Source organism: Humulus lupulus, chromosome 6 (assembly GCF_963169125.1).
Source record: "Humulus lupulus chromosome 6, drHumLupu1.1, whole genome shotgun sequence".
In the NCBI taxonomy this organism is placed as follows: Eukaryota; Viridiplantae; Streptophyta; class Magnoliopsida; order Rosales; family Cannabaceae; genus Humulus; species Humulus lupulus.
In genome coordinates, this window is record NC_084798.1 from 126,275,866 (window position 1) to 126,293,693 (window position 17,828).

General features: G+C 40.3%; 2 protein-coding genes across 2 annotated transcripts; both read left to right on the forward strand.

The window, feature by feature from the left end:
• Window positions 1–5,304: 5,304 nt before the first annotated feature.
• On the forward strand, window positions 5,305–7,862 carry LOC133782528 (uncharacterized). The gene is made up of 3 exons (XM_062221858.1): window positions 5,305–5,513; window positions 5,614–6,518; window positions 7,001–7,862. Exons 2-3 carry the CDS (start codon window positions 5,819–5,821, stop codon window positions 7,630–7,632), a joined length of 1,332 nt encoding a protein of 443 aa, XP_062077842.1. The 5' UTR covers window positions 5,305–5,513; window positions 5,614–5,818; the 3' UTR covers window positions 7,633–7,862.
• Window positions 7,863–8,947: 1,085 nt separating this feature from the next.
• On the forward strand, window positions 8,948–17,442 carry LOC133784189 (uncharacterized). The gene is made up of 2 exons (XM_062223648.1): window positions 8,948–9,102; window positions 16,931–17,442. Exons 1-2 carry the CDS (start codon window positions 9,045–9,047, stop codon window positions 17,398–17,400), a joined length of 528 nt encoding a protein of 175 aa, XP_062079632.1. The 5' UTR covers window positions 8,948–9,044; the 3' UTR covers window positions 17,401–17,442.
• The last annotated feature ends 386 nt before the right edge of the window (window positions 17,443–17,828 follow it).

Below are 17,828 nucleotides of genomic sequence, written 5' to 3' on the forward strand. Positions count from 1 at the left end.
AACAACCCGAGGGTTTTGTAGCTTCAGGAAAAGAAAGGAAAGTGTGCAAATTGGTAAAATCCTTATATGGACTTAAGCAAGCTCCAAAACAATGGCATGAAAAATTTGACAGTGTCATGATGACCAGTGGCTTCAAAATCAAGGAGTGTGACAAATGTGTTTATATCAAAAATACAAATGATGGATATATTATTCTTTGTTTGTATGTAGATGATATACTCATTGTCGGAAGCAACCAACGAATGGTAAAATCTACCAAAGATATGTTGAACTCAAGGTTTGACATGAAGGATATGGGACTGGCTGATGTAATTCTAGGAATAAAGATTACAAGGACGCCAGTTGGACTTAGTTTGAGTCAGTCACACTATGTGGACAAGATTCTTGACAAATTTGGTGAAAATGATTCTGGTGTGTCCAGAAAACCAATTGACATAAATCATCATCTGTCCAAGAATAAAGGCGACAGTGTCTCTCAAGTAGAGTATGCTAGAGTGATAGGTAGTCTAATGTACTTGATGAGTTGTACAAGACCAGATATTTCTTACACTGTAAGTACTTTAAGTCGATTCACGAGTAATCCAAGTATTGAACACTAGAAGGCAATTACAAGAGTACTAAGGTACCTGCGGTATACTCGAAACTATGGATTGAACTATACTAGAGAACCAGATGTTCTTGAAGGATATACTGATGCAAGTTGGATATCTGACATCCAAGATTCGAAAGGTACTAGTGGATATGTGTTCACTCTAGGTGGCGCAGCTGTTTCATGGAAATCATCGAAACAAACTGTAATCACTAGATCCACGATGGAATCTGAGTTTGTAGCTCTGGATAAATGTAGTGAAGAAGCAGAATGGTTGCGTAATTTTTTGGAGGATATTCCAGAATGGCCTAAGCCTGTGCTCGCAATATGCATATATTATGATAACCTAGACACATACGTCGACGACATAATTCCGTTAGACAATTGATCTCAACTGGAGTTATCTCAATTGATTATGTGAAATCAAAAGATAACATTACGGATCCGCTAACCAAAGGGTTAAACAGAGATCAAGTTGAAAAGACATCAGAAGGAATGGGACTTAAGCCCAAAGGAAATTAAGGTTGATATAAAGGAAACCCAACCTAGTTGACTGGAGATCCCAAGATCTAGGTTCAATGGGACAACCTAGTTATTGAGATCGAGTAGGATCACTGTGGGGGATTACCCCTACCCATTCCAATGCTAAAACAGCGATGCCCATTGTAAAAGAGGTTAAGCTCAAGCTTTTAATGACCCTTACGCATCGGTAGTCCGAGCAGAGTAATGCGGGATTGCTCTTATATAAGAGGTCACCTATGTGAGAAAGAAGTGGGGCCGCTTCGAATGAGAATTATGGGGGCTCAATTCTCTAAAACCTCTCACAGAACCAGGCAGATGTTCACGGCCAAAATGAACATAACCATGAGAACCGAAACTATGCTGGAAAGATATCTGTGTGAGATATATCATCATTTACACAAATGACAGAACAGTTCAAAGACATCGCGTCTACTGATCAGTTAGTAAAGTAAATATATTCTCACACGGGAAGGTTCAAAGGCTAACACCCACCTATCCTATGCAGGTATCAATCAGAGAACTCTATCACCTTGTTGTGTCGAGTCGTGTCGAGTCTTTGTTTCTTAATGTTGATCAATTTCATTCATGTGGGGTATTATTGGAAAAAATTGAGTGAATGAGAAATTGATGCCTAAAATGGAAATGATTCAGCAAATCACCTTGATTAAAGATGATATTATATGAATATTATGTGATTTATTCTGATTGATTTTGGCAAATCACTTTGGTCAAAATTAAGATATCAGAATATTGTGTAATTAATTCTGATTGACTGTCAGAAAATCACTTTGGGTAACAACTGATATTACTAGAATAAGTGTGATTAATTCTGATTGATTATCAGAAAATCACTTTGGGTAATTGCTGATATTACAAGTATAAGGGTATTTAATTCTTATTGATTTTCAAATATTAAGATACCAGATTTGTTGGATATTTGGGCATTAATGTATTTGATTCACACATTTTTCAACTCTCCATGAAGCCTATAAAAAGAGGCTTCTCCTTTCATTCTAGGCACACTGATACAGAATATCATACACTTAGTCTTTTTCTCTCTTCAGTCTCTGTAGTATTTTTTAGTGATAGAGGGAAGGTTTGTTTCGAGTTCGCCTAAGCAGACGCAGTGGTGCATTCGTCCTGCTTGATAGCTGTTGTATCCTGGGAAGTAGTTGCTCATGAATTCTCTAGCACCGTTCAGGTAGAGAGGGCAAATCTGCTTTAAGGAAAGCGTGTTTCGCATGCTTCGGCTTTGGTTTATTCTTTCTATTGTATTGTTTTTCATTTCTGTTCTTCAATTAAATATATTAATATACATTTTGTTCTTCTCTACTATATTATTTCTAACATGTTATACACTAGAGCCCATTAATCACGAATACTAAAATGCCCTTGGAGCCATTCATTATTTTGCAACCCATTTTCCATTATTAAAGTCTTCCATCTCTCATCAAAATATTTTTTTTATATGTTGCCCAAATACATTGTTTCATCTCAATCTTGAACTTTGACTTTTTATAATACACATATGATAGTTTCTCAACAAATTTCTTCTTAATATGTCAAATACATAAACGATGACGAGTGTTTGGAAAACCTTTAGCAATTGCATTCTTCATTGCTTGGTCTTGATCGGTGATGATTGAACCTGGAGCACACCCTCCCATAGCTTTAAGCCACGTCTCAAATAACCATAAGAATGTAACTTCACTTTCTTCTTGTAGTAATGCACACCCAAACTGTATTGATTGCATATAATGATTTACTCTGGTAAATAGCAGAAAAGGCATACAATATTTGTTTGTTCGATATGTTGTATCGAATGTGAATACATCTCCAAAGTATTGATATGACATACAAGATCTAGAGTCTACCCAAAAGAAATTTGAGGCTCTTCCATCTTCATCACATTGAATAGCATAAAAAAATTGAGTATTCTCTGCTTGTTTTCTCTGAAAGTATGTGAGTACAGAATGAGAATCTCCATCATCTAACTCTATGTGTCATACAATCCTCAACTGGTTATAACAATCTCAATTCTCAAAGCCAATGTGTTCACCACCAAATATTGATGAAACTTTGCCAATTTCCAAATTCTCTCTTTGAAATGTCTCAGTCAAAACCTTCATTGCTTTCGACATATGTCGATTTGTTTTCATTTTCATTCTTCTGTTTGGGCTAACAAATTTATTATTGTGATTGTCGCTGAACACTTTAACTTTCTATTTTCCACTCCATTTATCAAGTGTAGCCTGCATGTAAGCTTTGCAATCACACTTAAGAGTAGAACGACTTCAAGTTTTTTTTTTTCAATCTATTTATCACCATTAGCTTCATCCACAATATCTTCTTCAAAGACATCATCTTCTTTACCATTATATTTTCCATGATGTGAGCAACATAATACACTACTAGTAATATCATTTGATCGAGTTGTTTTCGTTGTACTTGGAATACGAGTGCCAAAACCTTTTTTTTCGACTATAATCTCTATAGTATATTTTTGTATCATCCATTGTCTCAAAAAGCATTCCCACATATGGCATTTTCAATCCATCTAAATCATCACTTAAACTTGAAAAATTGAATTCATCACTACCTTGTTCTTGAATTTCATCTATCATCTAATGAATTTCAATAAAATTATCAAATAATTTTTTTTCAATACACATATTTTTTGTAAAAGAAAAAAAACATATACACAATGCCCAATATTATTATGAGATATAAAATCAGATTTAGTATATAAAACATCACAAAATAAAAATTATGATAATATATAAAAGAAAAGAAAAATTAATAAAATAGTATTAGACTAAGAATCAATTTGTTGTTAATCCCATACCCCATTAATGTTTTCAAATAGATGATCTACATATTTTTAGTTGATCAATATACAAAATTTCTTATACCCAACTTGAACAAAAGCACATACCTAAAAAAAGAAGAAAAAACCATGAAGAAATTGGCACATAATGAATGGATTGGCACCTATGATCTGCGACAAAGTAGAAGAAAATGACACTGGAAGAAAAGGTCGAGAAAATACTCTCATTGCCAACTAGAAACTCTATTAAAGAGAAAGTGTTCTTTTAAGGTTTTTATTTTTTTAATTATGTTTATACTATGATCCTTTGATTTTATTTGATCTAAGGGTTAAAAAAGAGTGTAACAAATAATGTCCAAAAACCCGTGTCTAGGGAACGTGTCCTCGAGGCTTTTACCCATAACTTTTTTTAAGATCGGCAAAGATGATATTTTCATGAGTTTAATGGCTGAAATTTTGTGTTCTTAGGTAGACAACTTGATTCTTGGTGTTGTTTTTGAAGGGAAATATAAATTAATGATAAGATTAAAAAATAGGTTCCATGGGATTTTGGGCATGGTGTTTGAGAGAGGATGAGAAGAGAGAGATATTGGATGGGAATTGTGTGAGAGACATTGTAGGCCCAAAATGGAATTTCAAGTATAGTTTTGTAATTTTAAACCTTAGGGTATATTTATCAGATAAGGTACACATAATACATAGGAACCCAAATTTCCCATTGGAGTTTTTATAATATATATTTGGTTTAACCAAGGTGTCTACATCATTTCACAATCAACATGCATTAAATCAAATACTATAAGAAAAAATATTTCAATTGTGCATTTTTCGGTGATTTAAATGAAGAAAAAAAAAAGAGTGAAAAAAGTTCTTTCTAGTAGTTGATGTAAAAAAGAAAGGGAAGAATTAAGAAAAAGGAACAAGAAGAAAATGCACTTAATTTCAACTTTTTGAAAAAGAAAAGAATAAAAATATATGAATGAACTGAAAAGTACCAGTAGAGGACAACAATGCGCAATAGACTTAATTACTATCTGATTGGAGTAAATACATGGCAGGCACAGTGCTTTTGAGCTATGATCATTTCATTTCAGCCAAAAGTAAAAGAAAATTAGATTTTTGGATTGTACCCGTCACAGAAGAAAAATCTCTAAAGACCCAATACAGGTAAAAGAAAATCTGCAACAAGTTCAGAAACCCTTTTGAATTCAAATGAGAAAAATAAAAAAAATTCATAATATAATGACCATTGTCTCTTTCTGGTCCCTATAACTGTGTGCCTCCCTCCTTAACTGGTTAGTTATCACATACATATATATAAATTTATTTATATTTATATTTAAATATATCATTTATTGTCATCTTCCTAAGAGCCCAAAAAGATTCTCCATTTCTTTAAAATTTCATTTTGTTGTTGTTTAAACAAAGTTGTTTTTTTTCCTCCTCTTAATTAAAACATGGGCTCCTTCCACTTGTCTTTCTTCTTCCTCCACGGGTGACTTTTTCAGAGAAAGTTTTAAAAAATGCATAAAAAACTCTGGTTGGGCGGCTTTCTGAGAGGACTCAACAGAAATGGTATACTTTTCAGACTTGTATGTTTTCACCAAGACATTTCATGAAGCTCTTACCTTTCATTTGCTTGCTCATTTGTTTTTTTTTTTTTTTGTGTGTTTAGAAATGGGAGTGAAACTTCAGGGAAAGAGAGCTCTGTACCAAGGATAGAAAGCTCTTTTAGGCTAAAGTTGTAGTATATTGCTTTATTTTCCACAGCTTTAATGGTGGTGAAAAATAATATAAGTAATGGAAGAAATGTGAAGATTTGAAGCATTGGAAACATTATTAGTAGAGCCAAGAAAAGGGTAGTCAGGGAAAATTGAAATATGCCAACAGTTTGGTTCTCTCTGAAGAAATCTCTACACTGTAAATCAGAGCCATCAGAAGTTCATGACCCAAAATCCAGAAAACACTTGAGCACAATCTTGACTCGAAAAGCTGGAAGGTCAGGCTGTTCAAGGTCCATAGCAAATCTCAAAGATGTCATCCATGGGAGTAAGAGGCACATGGAGAAACCCCCAAGTTGTAGTCCAAGATCCATAGGGAGCAGTGAGTTTTTAAACCCGATAACACATGAAGTTATTTTGAGTAACTCAAGGTGTGAGCTTAAAATCTCTGGCTTTAATGGCTTCCAAGAAGGGGTTGGGAATGGCAATATAGGTAATGGCAGTGGAGGTAGTGGTGGAAATGGTGGTGGGTCAACCTTTGTTGGAACTTTGAGACCAGGCACACCTGGGCCTGGTGGCCACTCTACAATGCATTACTTTAACCCTTCCTTTAGGACCTCATCAACTCCTCCAAGAAAGTCTCAGTTTCTTGTATCAGATAAAGAAAATAGTACAGAAGGGTCTGGTTTTGGAGGCTCTGCTATTTTTGGTGGTGGTAATAGTAATGGGGTTCGTCCAAGTAATAGGATCTCTCTTGATGCAGATTCTAATGGTTCCTCGACAATCACTTGCCACAAATGTGGAGAACAATTCAACAGATGGGAAGCTGCTGAATCTCACCATCTATCCAAACATGCAGGTAAATAGATGAAAATTTACTATTTGGGATTTACCAAAATTTTGAAGTTAATCTTTTTTAATTCATGATTTGGTGACTTGTCATATCTGAGTTCCTCCCAAATCTTGGTTATCTTTTCTTATCATCAAAAGTTGCAACTTTTTTTAACCAAAACATTCTGAGTGAAAAGTACTGTTATCCTTATCTACAACTTTTGAACTTTTAACTTTTGAATATAAGATTACTGTTCTCTCTGATTTGCAGCTCTTTACTAGATTATTAAATGATCAATCCTTTTGAGCTTTGGTAAATTTGTTATTTATGTCACTGATTTACTTACCCACTCTCCCTTAAAAGATCCCCATAAAATTGCAATGAGAAGTCATTTACTTGATCAATAATAGCCAATGAATTAGTTAAAGCACGAAAATGCTAATATTGGTTTAGATTATTCCTTCATCAGAAGGCTCACTAAAGCGTTTAATGCTCTTCATCATTGACAGTGACTGAGCTTGTGGAAGGTGATTCATCCAGGAAGATTGTGGAGATAATATGCAGGACCAGCTGGTTGAAATCTGAGAACCATTGTGGTAGGATTGAGAGAGTTTTGAAAGTTCACAACATGCAAAAAACTCTTGCCCGGTTCGAAGAACACAGAGAAATGGTAAAGATGAAAGCCAGCAAACTCGCCAAGAAACACCCGCGGTGTCTTGCCGATGGCAATGAGCTTTTGAGATTTTATGGCACCACATTAGCCTGCTCACTTGGTCTAAGTGGTTCTTCTAGTTTATGCGTATCAGAAAAATGCAGTGTATGTAGGATTATAAGAAATGGTTTCTCAGCAAAGAAAGAGCTCAAGGAAGGAGTAGGAGTGTTCACAACTTCAACCAGTGGAAGAGCTTTCGAATCTATTGAGATAATTGAAGAAGACCCTACTTTAAGAAAGGCCTTGATAGTTTGTAGAGTTATAGCTGGGAGGGTTCATAAGCCTTTGGAGAACATACAAGAGATTACAGGTCAAGTTGGTTTTGATTCATTGGCTGGTAAGGTGGGTCTTTACTCAAATATCGAAGAGCTTTATCTGCTTAATCCAAGAGCTCTTCTTCCTTGTTTTGTGGTAATTTGCAAACCTTGAGAGATGGGTGATAGAAAGTGGAAAGAAATACCTGCACATGTTATATTGTTTTGAAGTTATGTGAATCCTTTTCTTGTTTCTAATTTTTTTTTGAGAAAGTTTTAGTTCTTTCTCTTTCTCTCTTGTTTTTGGAGGAAATATGCTTATTCTTTCAGCCCTCTTTTGTCCATTTAGCAATTTATTAGAACCTGTTCTTTCTTTCTTACTATATATGCAATTTCTCAAGTCTATGCAAGCTATTGCCAAAATTTTATAGCATATGTGATTGAAAAACAATAACTGTTAAAGTTCATTATATAGTAATTCTCATTATTCAAATTATTATTATTATTATTATTATTATTATTATTATCATAAGTATGGACTTGGTTGGTTGGCTCTTGGAGTGATCATAGTTGTCAGAATACTGTTATTTGAATCTTCTAAACATTACAAAGGTTGCTACCTTGATTTCTGATCTATGCAATAAAATAAAATAAAAAAACTTGGTTTGAACAAGAAAACAAGTACGAGAATGATCACATTATTAGTTATATAACATAATTCCTGGATCTTAATGGTTTAAAGGCCAAGTAAACTGACCTGAGCATGAGCACCTCCTAGCATGTTCACATCTATTTATAAATGCGTATTATCATTAACTTGCATACATACAAAAAAAAGATTTGGAATCTAATAAAAAATATCACAATTCACTGTGGAGAAAGGCATGTGGCGTGGTCCATGTTAGAAGGGCATGCATGTTTCAAAAGATGAGTCCAATAGAGAGGACAAATAACAAGCAAGAATGCTATATGTTCTCTGTCCAGAATTGTCTTTTTCTTTTTATGTAAAAACTCTCTTACCCTTCTTTTTCAATTCAGACTTGCACTCTTTTTCTGAATCTTATACTTAATAGAATCCCTTCCTGTGCAACTCTAAATTCAGCTTACATTTATGATAAGGCAACAAAAAAAAAAACATTACAGATAAGGTCGAATCTCTCTTTTTTATTTTCAATCTACAACTCTAAATTCAGCTTACATTTATGACAAGGCAACCCAAAAATAAAAATAAAAAAAACATTGCAAAGGTTAGGAATCTCTCCTTTCTATTTTCAAACTGGTAACTTCTATAGGTAAGTTTAGGACATTCCAAGGTATTATATGCTTGACTTTAGCTTAGTTTAATATATATATATATATATATAATATGTATATTCATTTTCTTACTTAAACATCTATACAGCTTTTAAAGCTCTGTTGGCACATGCAGCTCATAAATGTATGATATAAATTTATACTAACTGGCTCATATTGAAAGCAGCTACCAAGCCCAAATTTGGATTTGAAGAAAATTGAAAGTGGTATTTAATTTGAAGTCATAAATGTTTGGAAGTGGGTAGTTTGGGGAGATGTAGCAGATGAACCTATATGCATAAATCTTTACTCCTTGACATGGACTCTTCATCTGGTGGTGACCAGCAATTTGGTAAGAAAATCATTTCAATCTTCTTCTCTGCTCACAAAAAAGAAAGTCTTCAATTATTATATAAATATGCTTGAAAATAAATATTGTATTAATTATTCAACAACTATCTAATTCATAATCATATATAGAGTCAACTTTCATTTACGAATATAAGTTGTGTCGTATTGTTCTTTATTTTACATCGTCTTTTACTCTTGTTCTTTGTAACCCCTTAGCTTCTACAAACTGAGACATTTTTAGAAGCCAAGGAAAAGGTTATTTGTATTGGTTTTCTTTTTACTCAAACTTATTAACATATATAGGATCTATGCTTGGTCTACCCAGATGCCCTACTAACTACAAATCCCTGCATTTAGGCCCCATAATCAGTTTTGGGTTTGCTTGAGTTAGTTGAGAAAAGTCAATTTGTACATTTATAGTTACATATGCCCACATTTAGATGAGTTCCAACATACCTGAATGGATTTTGTTTATACTGAAACCAAATCATTGTCCTAGCAGTTCTAGCTACATCTTGTTGTTCTTACATAATTTGTAGTTATTGGTGTGTCCATTTTTAGTTAATAGTAATAAAATTATAATGGTTTTATTTATAGAATATAATACAGTTATCCTTGTAATGAGAGTATCGTCTGATTGCCAGCTAAATTTTTGGAATTATTATTGGATATATAAATATAGGGCAAGGTTACAATGGTGCACATTTTTGTACACTATCATAGTGAATCGTACAATTTTAGACATGTAGACCTCAATTATTTTTTTTTTATATAATAGTGTTTATTATAATCATAGCGAACCTCTTGCAAATTTTTAGAAAAAATTGAATAATTTAGGGTGCTAAAAATAAGATCTAAAACATATTTGCGTGCGTGATGATATCTGTTTTGGCATCCTAAATTATTCCAATTTTATTGAAAATTTGCAGGAGGTTGCTGTGACTACAATGAATACCGTCATGTAAAATGTTCACCGAGTTTTTCGGAAACTATAAATATATTAAGATTTAGAACTAGCAAGAAAGAAAATAAACTATTAAGACCAGGATTTTTACGTGGTTGGGGCGTTAATGAGCCTTAGTCCACAAGTCCATAGTATTAAGCTTTGAGTTTCAACAATGGAGGGTTTGAATAACCAGTTCAACAACGTTTTTGCATGCATGAAAAATTGGGATCCCCTCTACAGTGAACTGAGGGCCTTATTTATAGGTGGCTATGTATTTTAAGTCGAACTAATTCGGGCCCAATAGGGATGTAATTATAATTATCCCTCTAATGGAGCTTGATACAAGTATATAAAATGCTATTCCAATATGTTTAATCTAAATCCCATTGGGCCGGCCCAAGTTTAGTTGGACACTCCAGCTGTCCTTTATACATAGACAGTGACTGGCATGCGTGAGCCGTCATGGGGATTCAGGGGACAGGATGTGTCAAAGTAGTGGTAGTGCCAATCCTAAGAATATTGTACCTTTTTGTGCGCACCCCTTTTGCAGGTTGGTTGAGGAGACCAATCGCTGAACTTCTCGGGGAAGGTGTCAGTAGGTGTCTATCTCGCGCTTCCTGGATGGAGAGTTCAGATTCATTTCCAAAGGTAGGCATTATTCTGTGGTGGTGAGTCCAAGATATATCCTAGTGTAACAAACTGGGATGCACAGATGGAGCCGGAGATAACATTCGAGACTCAGATGTTGGGATCTATTCAATGAGCTGGACTATACACTGTAACGACCTCTATCTAGGTTGATACAGACCATTCGGGGTCATAGTGTTGGTTCAAGCCTTCACTTTTGGTCCGGGTTCTCGCCATACTCCGGGTAATCATTATTTATCGGACCCAAGTTGGGCCTGGGCCTACCCTGAGGGTCCACAAAGCCCATTTGGTGGTGCCACGTGTCCTTGGTAGAAAATACGGACAACATTCACCCCCCAAATCTCCATCCGTGTTCGCGCGGTGGAGACTTGCTCCTTCATCCCGGTTCAATCCATTGGGGGCCAACTGACCAACCCCAACCTTTCAAATTCCAAAGGACCCCAACCTTTCGAATTCCAAAGGCCTTGGGCACGTGTCTCCAGGTGGGTGGCAAGTTGATGCCACTCGTGCCCTGAATACATGTGGAACCCCCTTCGTTGTCCTGGGTGACTGATGGGTGTCATTGCATTTCTCGAGGCATCCCATCATGGTAAATCGACGTTTTAGCACTCGAGTGGTTAATTAATGTATGCTTGTTCTCTAGGGTCGTCAGATGTAGTCTTTCTTGGGATACTCAATGCGAGTCGTTGGATTAGAAAGGCATGGATTACAGGTCTGTTTGCATAAATACACCTACAAACTTTTCTCTTCACTTTTATCATATTTGAATTTCCAAACCATAGAGAAAAGAGAATTCCCTGTAAATGTCTAAACTTGCCGGCGAACTTCACCAAAGTTTATTACAACTTCGAGCCCACTAATAACCGTCGAATCCTCCTTCCATTCATCAAGAGGAGTCCTTCACCCCAACTAGCCCCTCTAATAGTATTGACGAACTGCTCTACCACCTTCTCAAATTAAGGGTCCAGTTTTCACCGTCGGTTTCACCCTTTCATCACCAGGCTTAAAACTCAAGTTTCTCAAGTAAGTGTTTCCAGCAATCTCTCTGCTTTATTGCCTTAGTAGTCTCTGTTAAGATTTTGGCTGTTAGGGTAATTAATAAGTAGACAAATTAGCTTTTAAGGCGATTTCCCATCAGAACGCATGTTGTGAATATTGAAGCAGGCTGGGCCACTTCGAATCAACAAACGCAGATACCTTAAAATGGTTTGGTTGAATTTGTTCATCTCTGCAAAATTGTTTTGCTCTTTGTTCCCGACTTATGCTTCTGGGACCTTAGTTGTTCCTGGAGCTCTGCCAGAGGGAACTTCTCCAAGTAGTTTAGAAGAGTTCCCGTACCTTAACAATATTTGTTGGTTTCGGTGCTAACTTCTTGGTTCTTGCTTCTTCCTTTCACTTCCAGGTCCCTGATTATGGCAAGTATCACTATTTTTCCAGAAGATGAAGTTAACGCGACTCCTGTGGTCCTAGAGGGGCACAAACTCCCTACCACCAATACTTGGGAGTTGAAGACAGAAGTAAATGAGTTTCGAAACTATCCAATGTTGAATGAGCTGGAGAAATCCTTCAGCATCGAGTCAACTTCGGGAATCTTTTTCAATAGGCTAGCCCAGAAAGAAGAGAGGGTCCACATCGGCGTTGGTGGGATTGGGGCCTGGAGCACGAGCCACATCAACGTCGGGGCCAGTCTCCCACTACATAACTACTTTGTGAGGTTCCTCACGTTCGTGGGAATTGCCCCGTTCCAGCTTCATCCCCAGGCATACAAAATTCTTGTTGGGTGGTACATGTTTTGTGCGTGGAAAGAGATGGTTGAACCTACCCCCGCGAAGGTGCTTTACTACTACCGGCTGGAGCCGCAACTGAATTCGAAGGACAAGAAGCGGGATGGGTTTTATAGGTTGAAAACCTGTAACATTGGTTCAACACCTTTCAGTACCTTGAAGCATCCCCCTGATGTCAGACAATAATGGTTCATGACATCGGGGTTCCTCCTTGACAAAAACCCAACTCTGGTTCTAGACTTCCAACGTGTGGGTAAGTTTCCCTTTCACATTTTACACTTCTTCTTTCCTCTTTCTTTATCTTTCGTCGGATATTCATGTCCCTTTGAATAGGTCCATACTCCTAGACCCGGATGACTAAGTTCATCCTGGATCGGAAGAAAAAATACGCCACCTTCAAGCTGCTGATCTGGCCGCGAGGATTAGTGAACACGTAGAATTTCTTGCCGACCATCAATCGATAAATGCCCCCACCTCTGTGGACTGCAATGCGAGAGGGATCCTGCCCTGAGGGAAGGGTTGGCCCTTATTCACATCGAGACAGTGGAGCCTACGGTCAAAACTGACATGGAGAGGTTGAAGGAAGAACGTAAGCGCCTTGCAGAATGGGTCGAGTCCGAAGAGCTGGAAAACTTGCTCGAGGGGAGGCAGCCCAACATTGGAGCCCCCGGAGCCAACATTTCAGGGCAAGGTAAATCGCCACTGTCTTACGCTCCACGTATTGGGGACTATGTTAGGATTAGGCAGCGAAACCTTGACCACTTAGTTGGGAGTCCTAGCAACAGGAGGCCCCATCCTTATCCTATTGTTGTGGACACGCTTACCCTTATGAATTCGCCCTGGTTTCTTCAATACGATAGCTTCCTGAGCCCGAATGACATGGGGAATCAGATTCATTCCTTTTCTCTAGGAGAATTAAGTCGTGCAAGATCTACTGCTAAGGGTTCGTCCCAGAGGAACTTAGACTCGCATATTTGAATGTTCCCTTTACTCCTTTTTTTTATCGTATTATATTTTATATACTTCTTTCTATACAGCTTTGATACTAATCCTTTTGTTGACGCGGTTCTTCGACAACAGGTAATTAAGAAAATAAGAGGAAGGGATTAGTGCTTAATGATGAACCGAAATAGATGAATGATCTTTGTAATTAGACTGGTGACACAATTACGTTCTTTACGTGGTTCAAAGGTTAAAATCCTTCTACTCCACCAGCTAATATTATTGCTATATGCTTGGTATTCTGTTACAGGGTATTTCCTTACACAATAGAATCCAACCTTTCGTAACTCCCAGGGTCTCCATATTTATAGGAGAGGGCACCTGGGGTTGGTCAGGGGGGTCATCCCGTGACCTCCTTATCTATCATATCACTTCTGTGATATTCATGATTAATTCCTAAAACCTGACACATGAAGTGTGGTCTAATCAATAGGTAAGGGGGATAATGGGCCGCACGGCCCAACCCAGTCGTGGGTACCTGAATACGCACATTCATGCTGCGTGTCCGAGAAGTCAGGGATATATCAGACACGTGATGTTTGATATATGCACGTTTACCTTGCGTGGTTGACTTTACAAAAGGTCATAGCTTCCAACTCTAGCTCGTGGCACGAGCTGGATGCCTCCTCGACCTGCGACCTTTACAAACCTGACTCGGTCCTTGAGTAGTCTTGGTAAACCTTTTGGATACCCGAGCTAACGAGGTAGGACCTGACGACAGCAGCTCCGGTCATGGGGGATCCACGTGGCTGATATGATTTAGGCCGTATCTCAGCTCGCTAATAGCCCGTTGGAAAATTAGGGCGTACATTTTCCCCCCAAGCCCATGCTCGTGGTACACGACGTCGTGTAGGGCCACAATAGGGACTTTTAGGCTTCCCCACGAACTCTTCATATTCCACACTTTACGCAGGCGCCGAATACGTGGAACATCGTGGTTGGTGACGGTACGTCTTCCGAGAATCGCATTAAATGGCCTAGCCTATACTCGGCCGTCGTTTTGCCTTTCAAGTGGAGAGCCTTGGATCCCACATCAGGGCAATCCAACAGCCCTCCTCACGTGGCCTTTCACATATATAAAAGGGGTGGCCACCTTACGCATGGGCCACCCGTTCATTTGAAAATTTTCAGAATTTTCCTTCTTCTTACCCTTAAAAAACCCTATTCTTTCCGGCCGCCATTCCCAGCACTCAAGAAGTTCAGGTGTAAGGGCTCCCTTGAAGCTTTGGAATCAACTACTCCGACGAAGCCCCAACCCAGACGATCCCTCCATCCTCTTCTCAACCAGAATACTCCGTAAGTCTCCTGACTGTGCATGTTTTGAATTCCTTTTCCACTGTAGCTTAGGTAAATAATCCCTGTAGCTGCATGCAAGGTTCCGCTGGTTTTTTGTGGGTATGAAGGGAGAAAGCCTTTAGGTTAGGGTATCGCTTGTAGTAGAAAACCATTTAGGAGCATGGTTTATAGGGTGCATTTTCTGGGGAAATTTTTCTGGGTAGGATTTTTGGTATGGTTGTTTAAAATATCTAGTACTCTTGGGTGCAAAATCGGGTAGCTTAGGGGACACGCCTCACAGGCGGTTTTGCACCCCTTGCCTACTGAAACTTTCCCTCCAAGGCAAATTTTCATCCTGACCCTCCTGACACACGAATTCCGAGCAATCAGGGATCTGTTGGGAGCATAGAACTGCATGGTCTCACTCTCCACGAGCTGAGATTACCTCAGCTCGTGCAAAGGAAACACCTTTTTCTGACTCTCCCTTATGCTTAGGTTGACTTTTCTGAAAATTTATTCTTTTGTTCGCTAGGTGACCAGATGGGACCCAAGAGGAACGCTCCAAAGAGGATCGCTGGCAGCTCGTCCTCCCAACAATCCAAGGGAAAAGAGGTGATGAAGGACTCCCCAATTCCTGTCTTCGAGTCGGCCGTAGAGCAGGAGCTCGAGGTGGCACCCGATGCTTTCTTCGAGGCCGAGAGGATCATCTCAAAGGTCACTGACCAGGGGAAAGTGAATAAGATATTCCTTTCCCACAACATTGAACTAGGGAGGGGCGCCCTGATCGCCCGACCTCCCGCAGAAGGTGAGCGGAGCTGCGCGCCGTTCGACGAGGAGTTCACGGCCTGGAGTGATGAGCACTTCAAAGCTGGGGCTTTCCTCCCGCTGGACCAATACTTCGCCGAATTCCTCAACTACGTGAGGTTGGCTTCTTTCCAGCTCCCCCCCCCCAACTCCTATCGTCTGTTGGCGGGGTTGAGATATCTGTTCTTGAAGCAGGAGTGGGAGGTCCCCACTCCAGCAGATATCTTATACTTTTTCTACCTCAAGGCCAGCCCAGAGCAGCGGGGGCGAGGCGACGGGTTCTACTACTTAACCCAGTTTCCAAATACGGCTGCGGTCATCGAGCTGCCCAGCCACCCCCAACGACTTCAAAGAACAGTTCTTTATGTCCAAGGGGTTTCGCAACTACGACTTGCACTAATTCAACCGTCCTCGTAAGTACCTCTCATCCTTAGCTCGTAAGTTAAGTATTGGTTAGCTCCCCCCTGTATCCATTTCTGACTTAGAATAATTCTGCAGCTATCTTCGCGAGGACAGAAAAGTCTGTGATCCTCGGGAGCCAGTACGAGACACTGGCGGGCTTGCCCCCCAGTGAAAAGGACTATCGCCAGCTCGTGACAGACGAGACGATGCTGGCCTGCAAGCTGATCTCCCTAGGCCAGACTTTGAATCTGAGGAGACCCTGGGTGCCTCCCCCAGCTCGCGAGATGAGGGCCATCCCCGAGGAGGAGGTCGCGGGGGATGAGGACGAGGAGGACGAGGTGCCACTCGTGAGGAGGAAGCGGGCGCTGGAGGTCGCCCAAAGGACGGGCGAGGAGAGGATTCGGTCTGGAGCAGCTGCAGGTCCCTCCGGCCAAGGTAACCCATATCTGTTTAGGAACTTAGATAGGGCCACTGCAGACCCCCGGCTAGCTAGGTTCAATCCCAAACAGCTCGTCCAACGCCATCGAAGTGACCCAGACCTTGATGTAACCTTGCTCCATTGTGTCGACCGGCTCGTGTTGGATTACGAAGATAGCCGCCCTAGGGGTACCATAGTCGTAGACAACACCCTAGCTTTTAGGTTGGCCCTATTTGAGGAGTATGGGACCAACCTTCGGTCATGGCCATCACTCCGGGAGGGTATCGTAGCTCGAGGTCTTAGGCAGTATGTAGAAGAGTCTAGTCCTGAGCCAAATTCGGACCCAGAGCCCGAGCCAGCTCGCGTAATCATTGACTTAGATTCCCCAGCAGAAGCTCCGGGGCTGATGGTCGTGACCATAGACTCCTCTCCTAGCTCAGGGGGTAGAATCCCTTACTATATGTGTCTTTTGGATTTTGTCCTCCTTATCTTTGTTGTTTTTGCATAAATGCTAACTTGTGTACTAACAATATCTTTGTTTTAACTTAAGAGATGTCTCAGCCTGGCAACCTGCGAGCTAAGTTCACTGGAGGGAACTCCTCCGCTAGGGCTTCCGGGCCCATGGTGAAGAAGCTCCGGATGACCAAGAAGGCCATCGGGACAACATCCAAATCCACTGCCAAAGGGAAGGATCAGAGCCCCGCTGCCCAGGCCAATGTACCTCCGCCTCCGCCAGTGGAGAAGATGCTCCCGCCCCCTCCACGAGCTCAGTCCCCTGCTAGGGACATGGAGGCGGAGGCCGGGACTACGATGGTCGTAGTCCCAGAGGTGCGCATCCCCGTGGACCCCCGGGCCCTAGAGAAGATTCCTGACGTCTTCCGGGGGACGGTGTATGAGACGGCGAGCTACGCCGTCGACCACTTCTACCGCTTCACTGAGAGAGAGCTGCGGGCCATCGAAACAAGGAGCCCGGATGGTGTGATGGAATCTTCATTGGGCATGGCCCTAACGGTAAGCTGACTTTACCCTTTTAGGATTTTTGATTATCATGCCTTGCCCTGTTTTTCCTCTCTTTTTTTTCTAAGGCAATAGTTTCTCTGTTTTTGTAGAGTGTCTTGGCCCTTCACCGGAGCATAGCCAGGTCCAGGGCCCAGCTTGAGGATATGAGGGGCGAGCATCAGACAGTTCTGGCCGCCCATCAAACTGCCCTGGCCGCCTTGCAGACGGCCCAACAGAAGGAAAAAGAAGCCACAGATGCCTTGGCAGCTGCGCGGGCTGAGCTAGAGGTAGCTTGCCCTAAACTTCAAGAGACCAAGGCCGCCATTGCCGCCGCGCTGGCTGAGCTAAATTCGGCGAAGATTGGGGCCGAGGATGCTAAGGTCGCCCTGGAAACAGAGAAATCAGCTTCCAGCTCCGCCATGGAGGACATGCTCTATCATTGCTGGGTC

Coding starts and splice junctions, on each gene's coding strand:
- LOC133782528 (XM_062221858.1), top strand. CDS start 5,819: ATGCCAACAGTTTGGTTCTCTCTGAAGAAATCTCTACACTGTAAATCA. Junction 6,519..7,000: donor CCATCTATCCAAACATGCAG/GTAAATAGATGA, acceptor CATCATTGACAG/TGACTGAGCTTGTGGAAGGT.
- LOC133784189 (XM_062223648.1), top strand. CDS start 9,045: ATGCATAAATCTTTACTCCTTGACATGGACTCTTCATCTGGTGGTGAC. Junction 9,103..16,930: donor TGGTGGTGACCAGCAATTTG/GTAAGAAAATCA, acceptor TTTTAACTTAAG/AGATGTCTCAGCCTGGCAAC.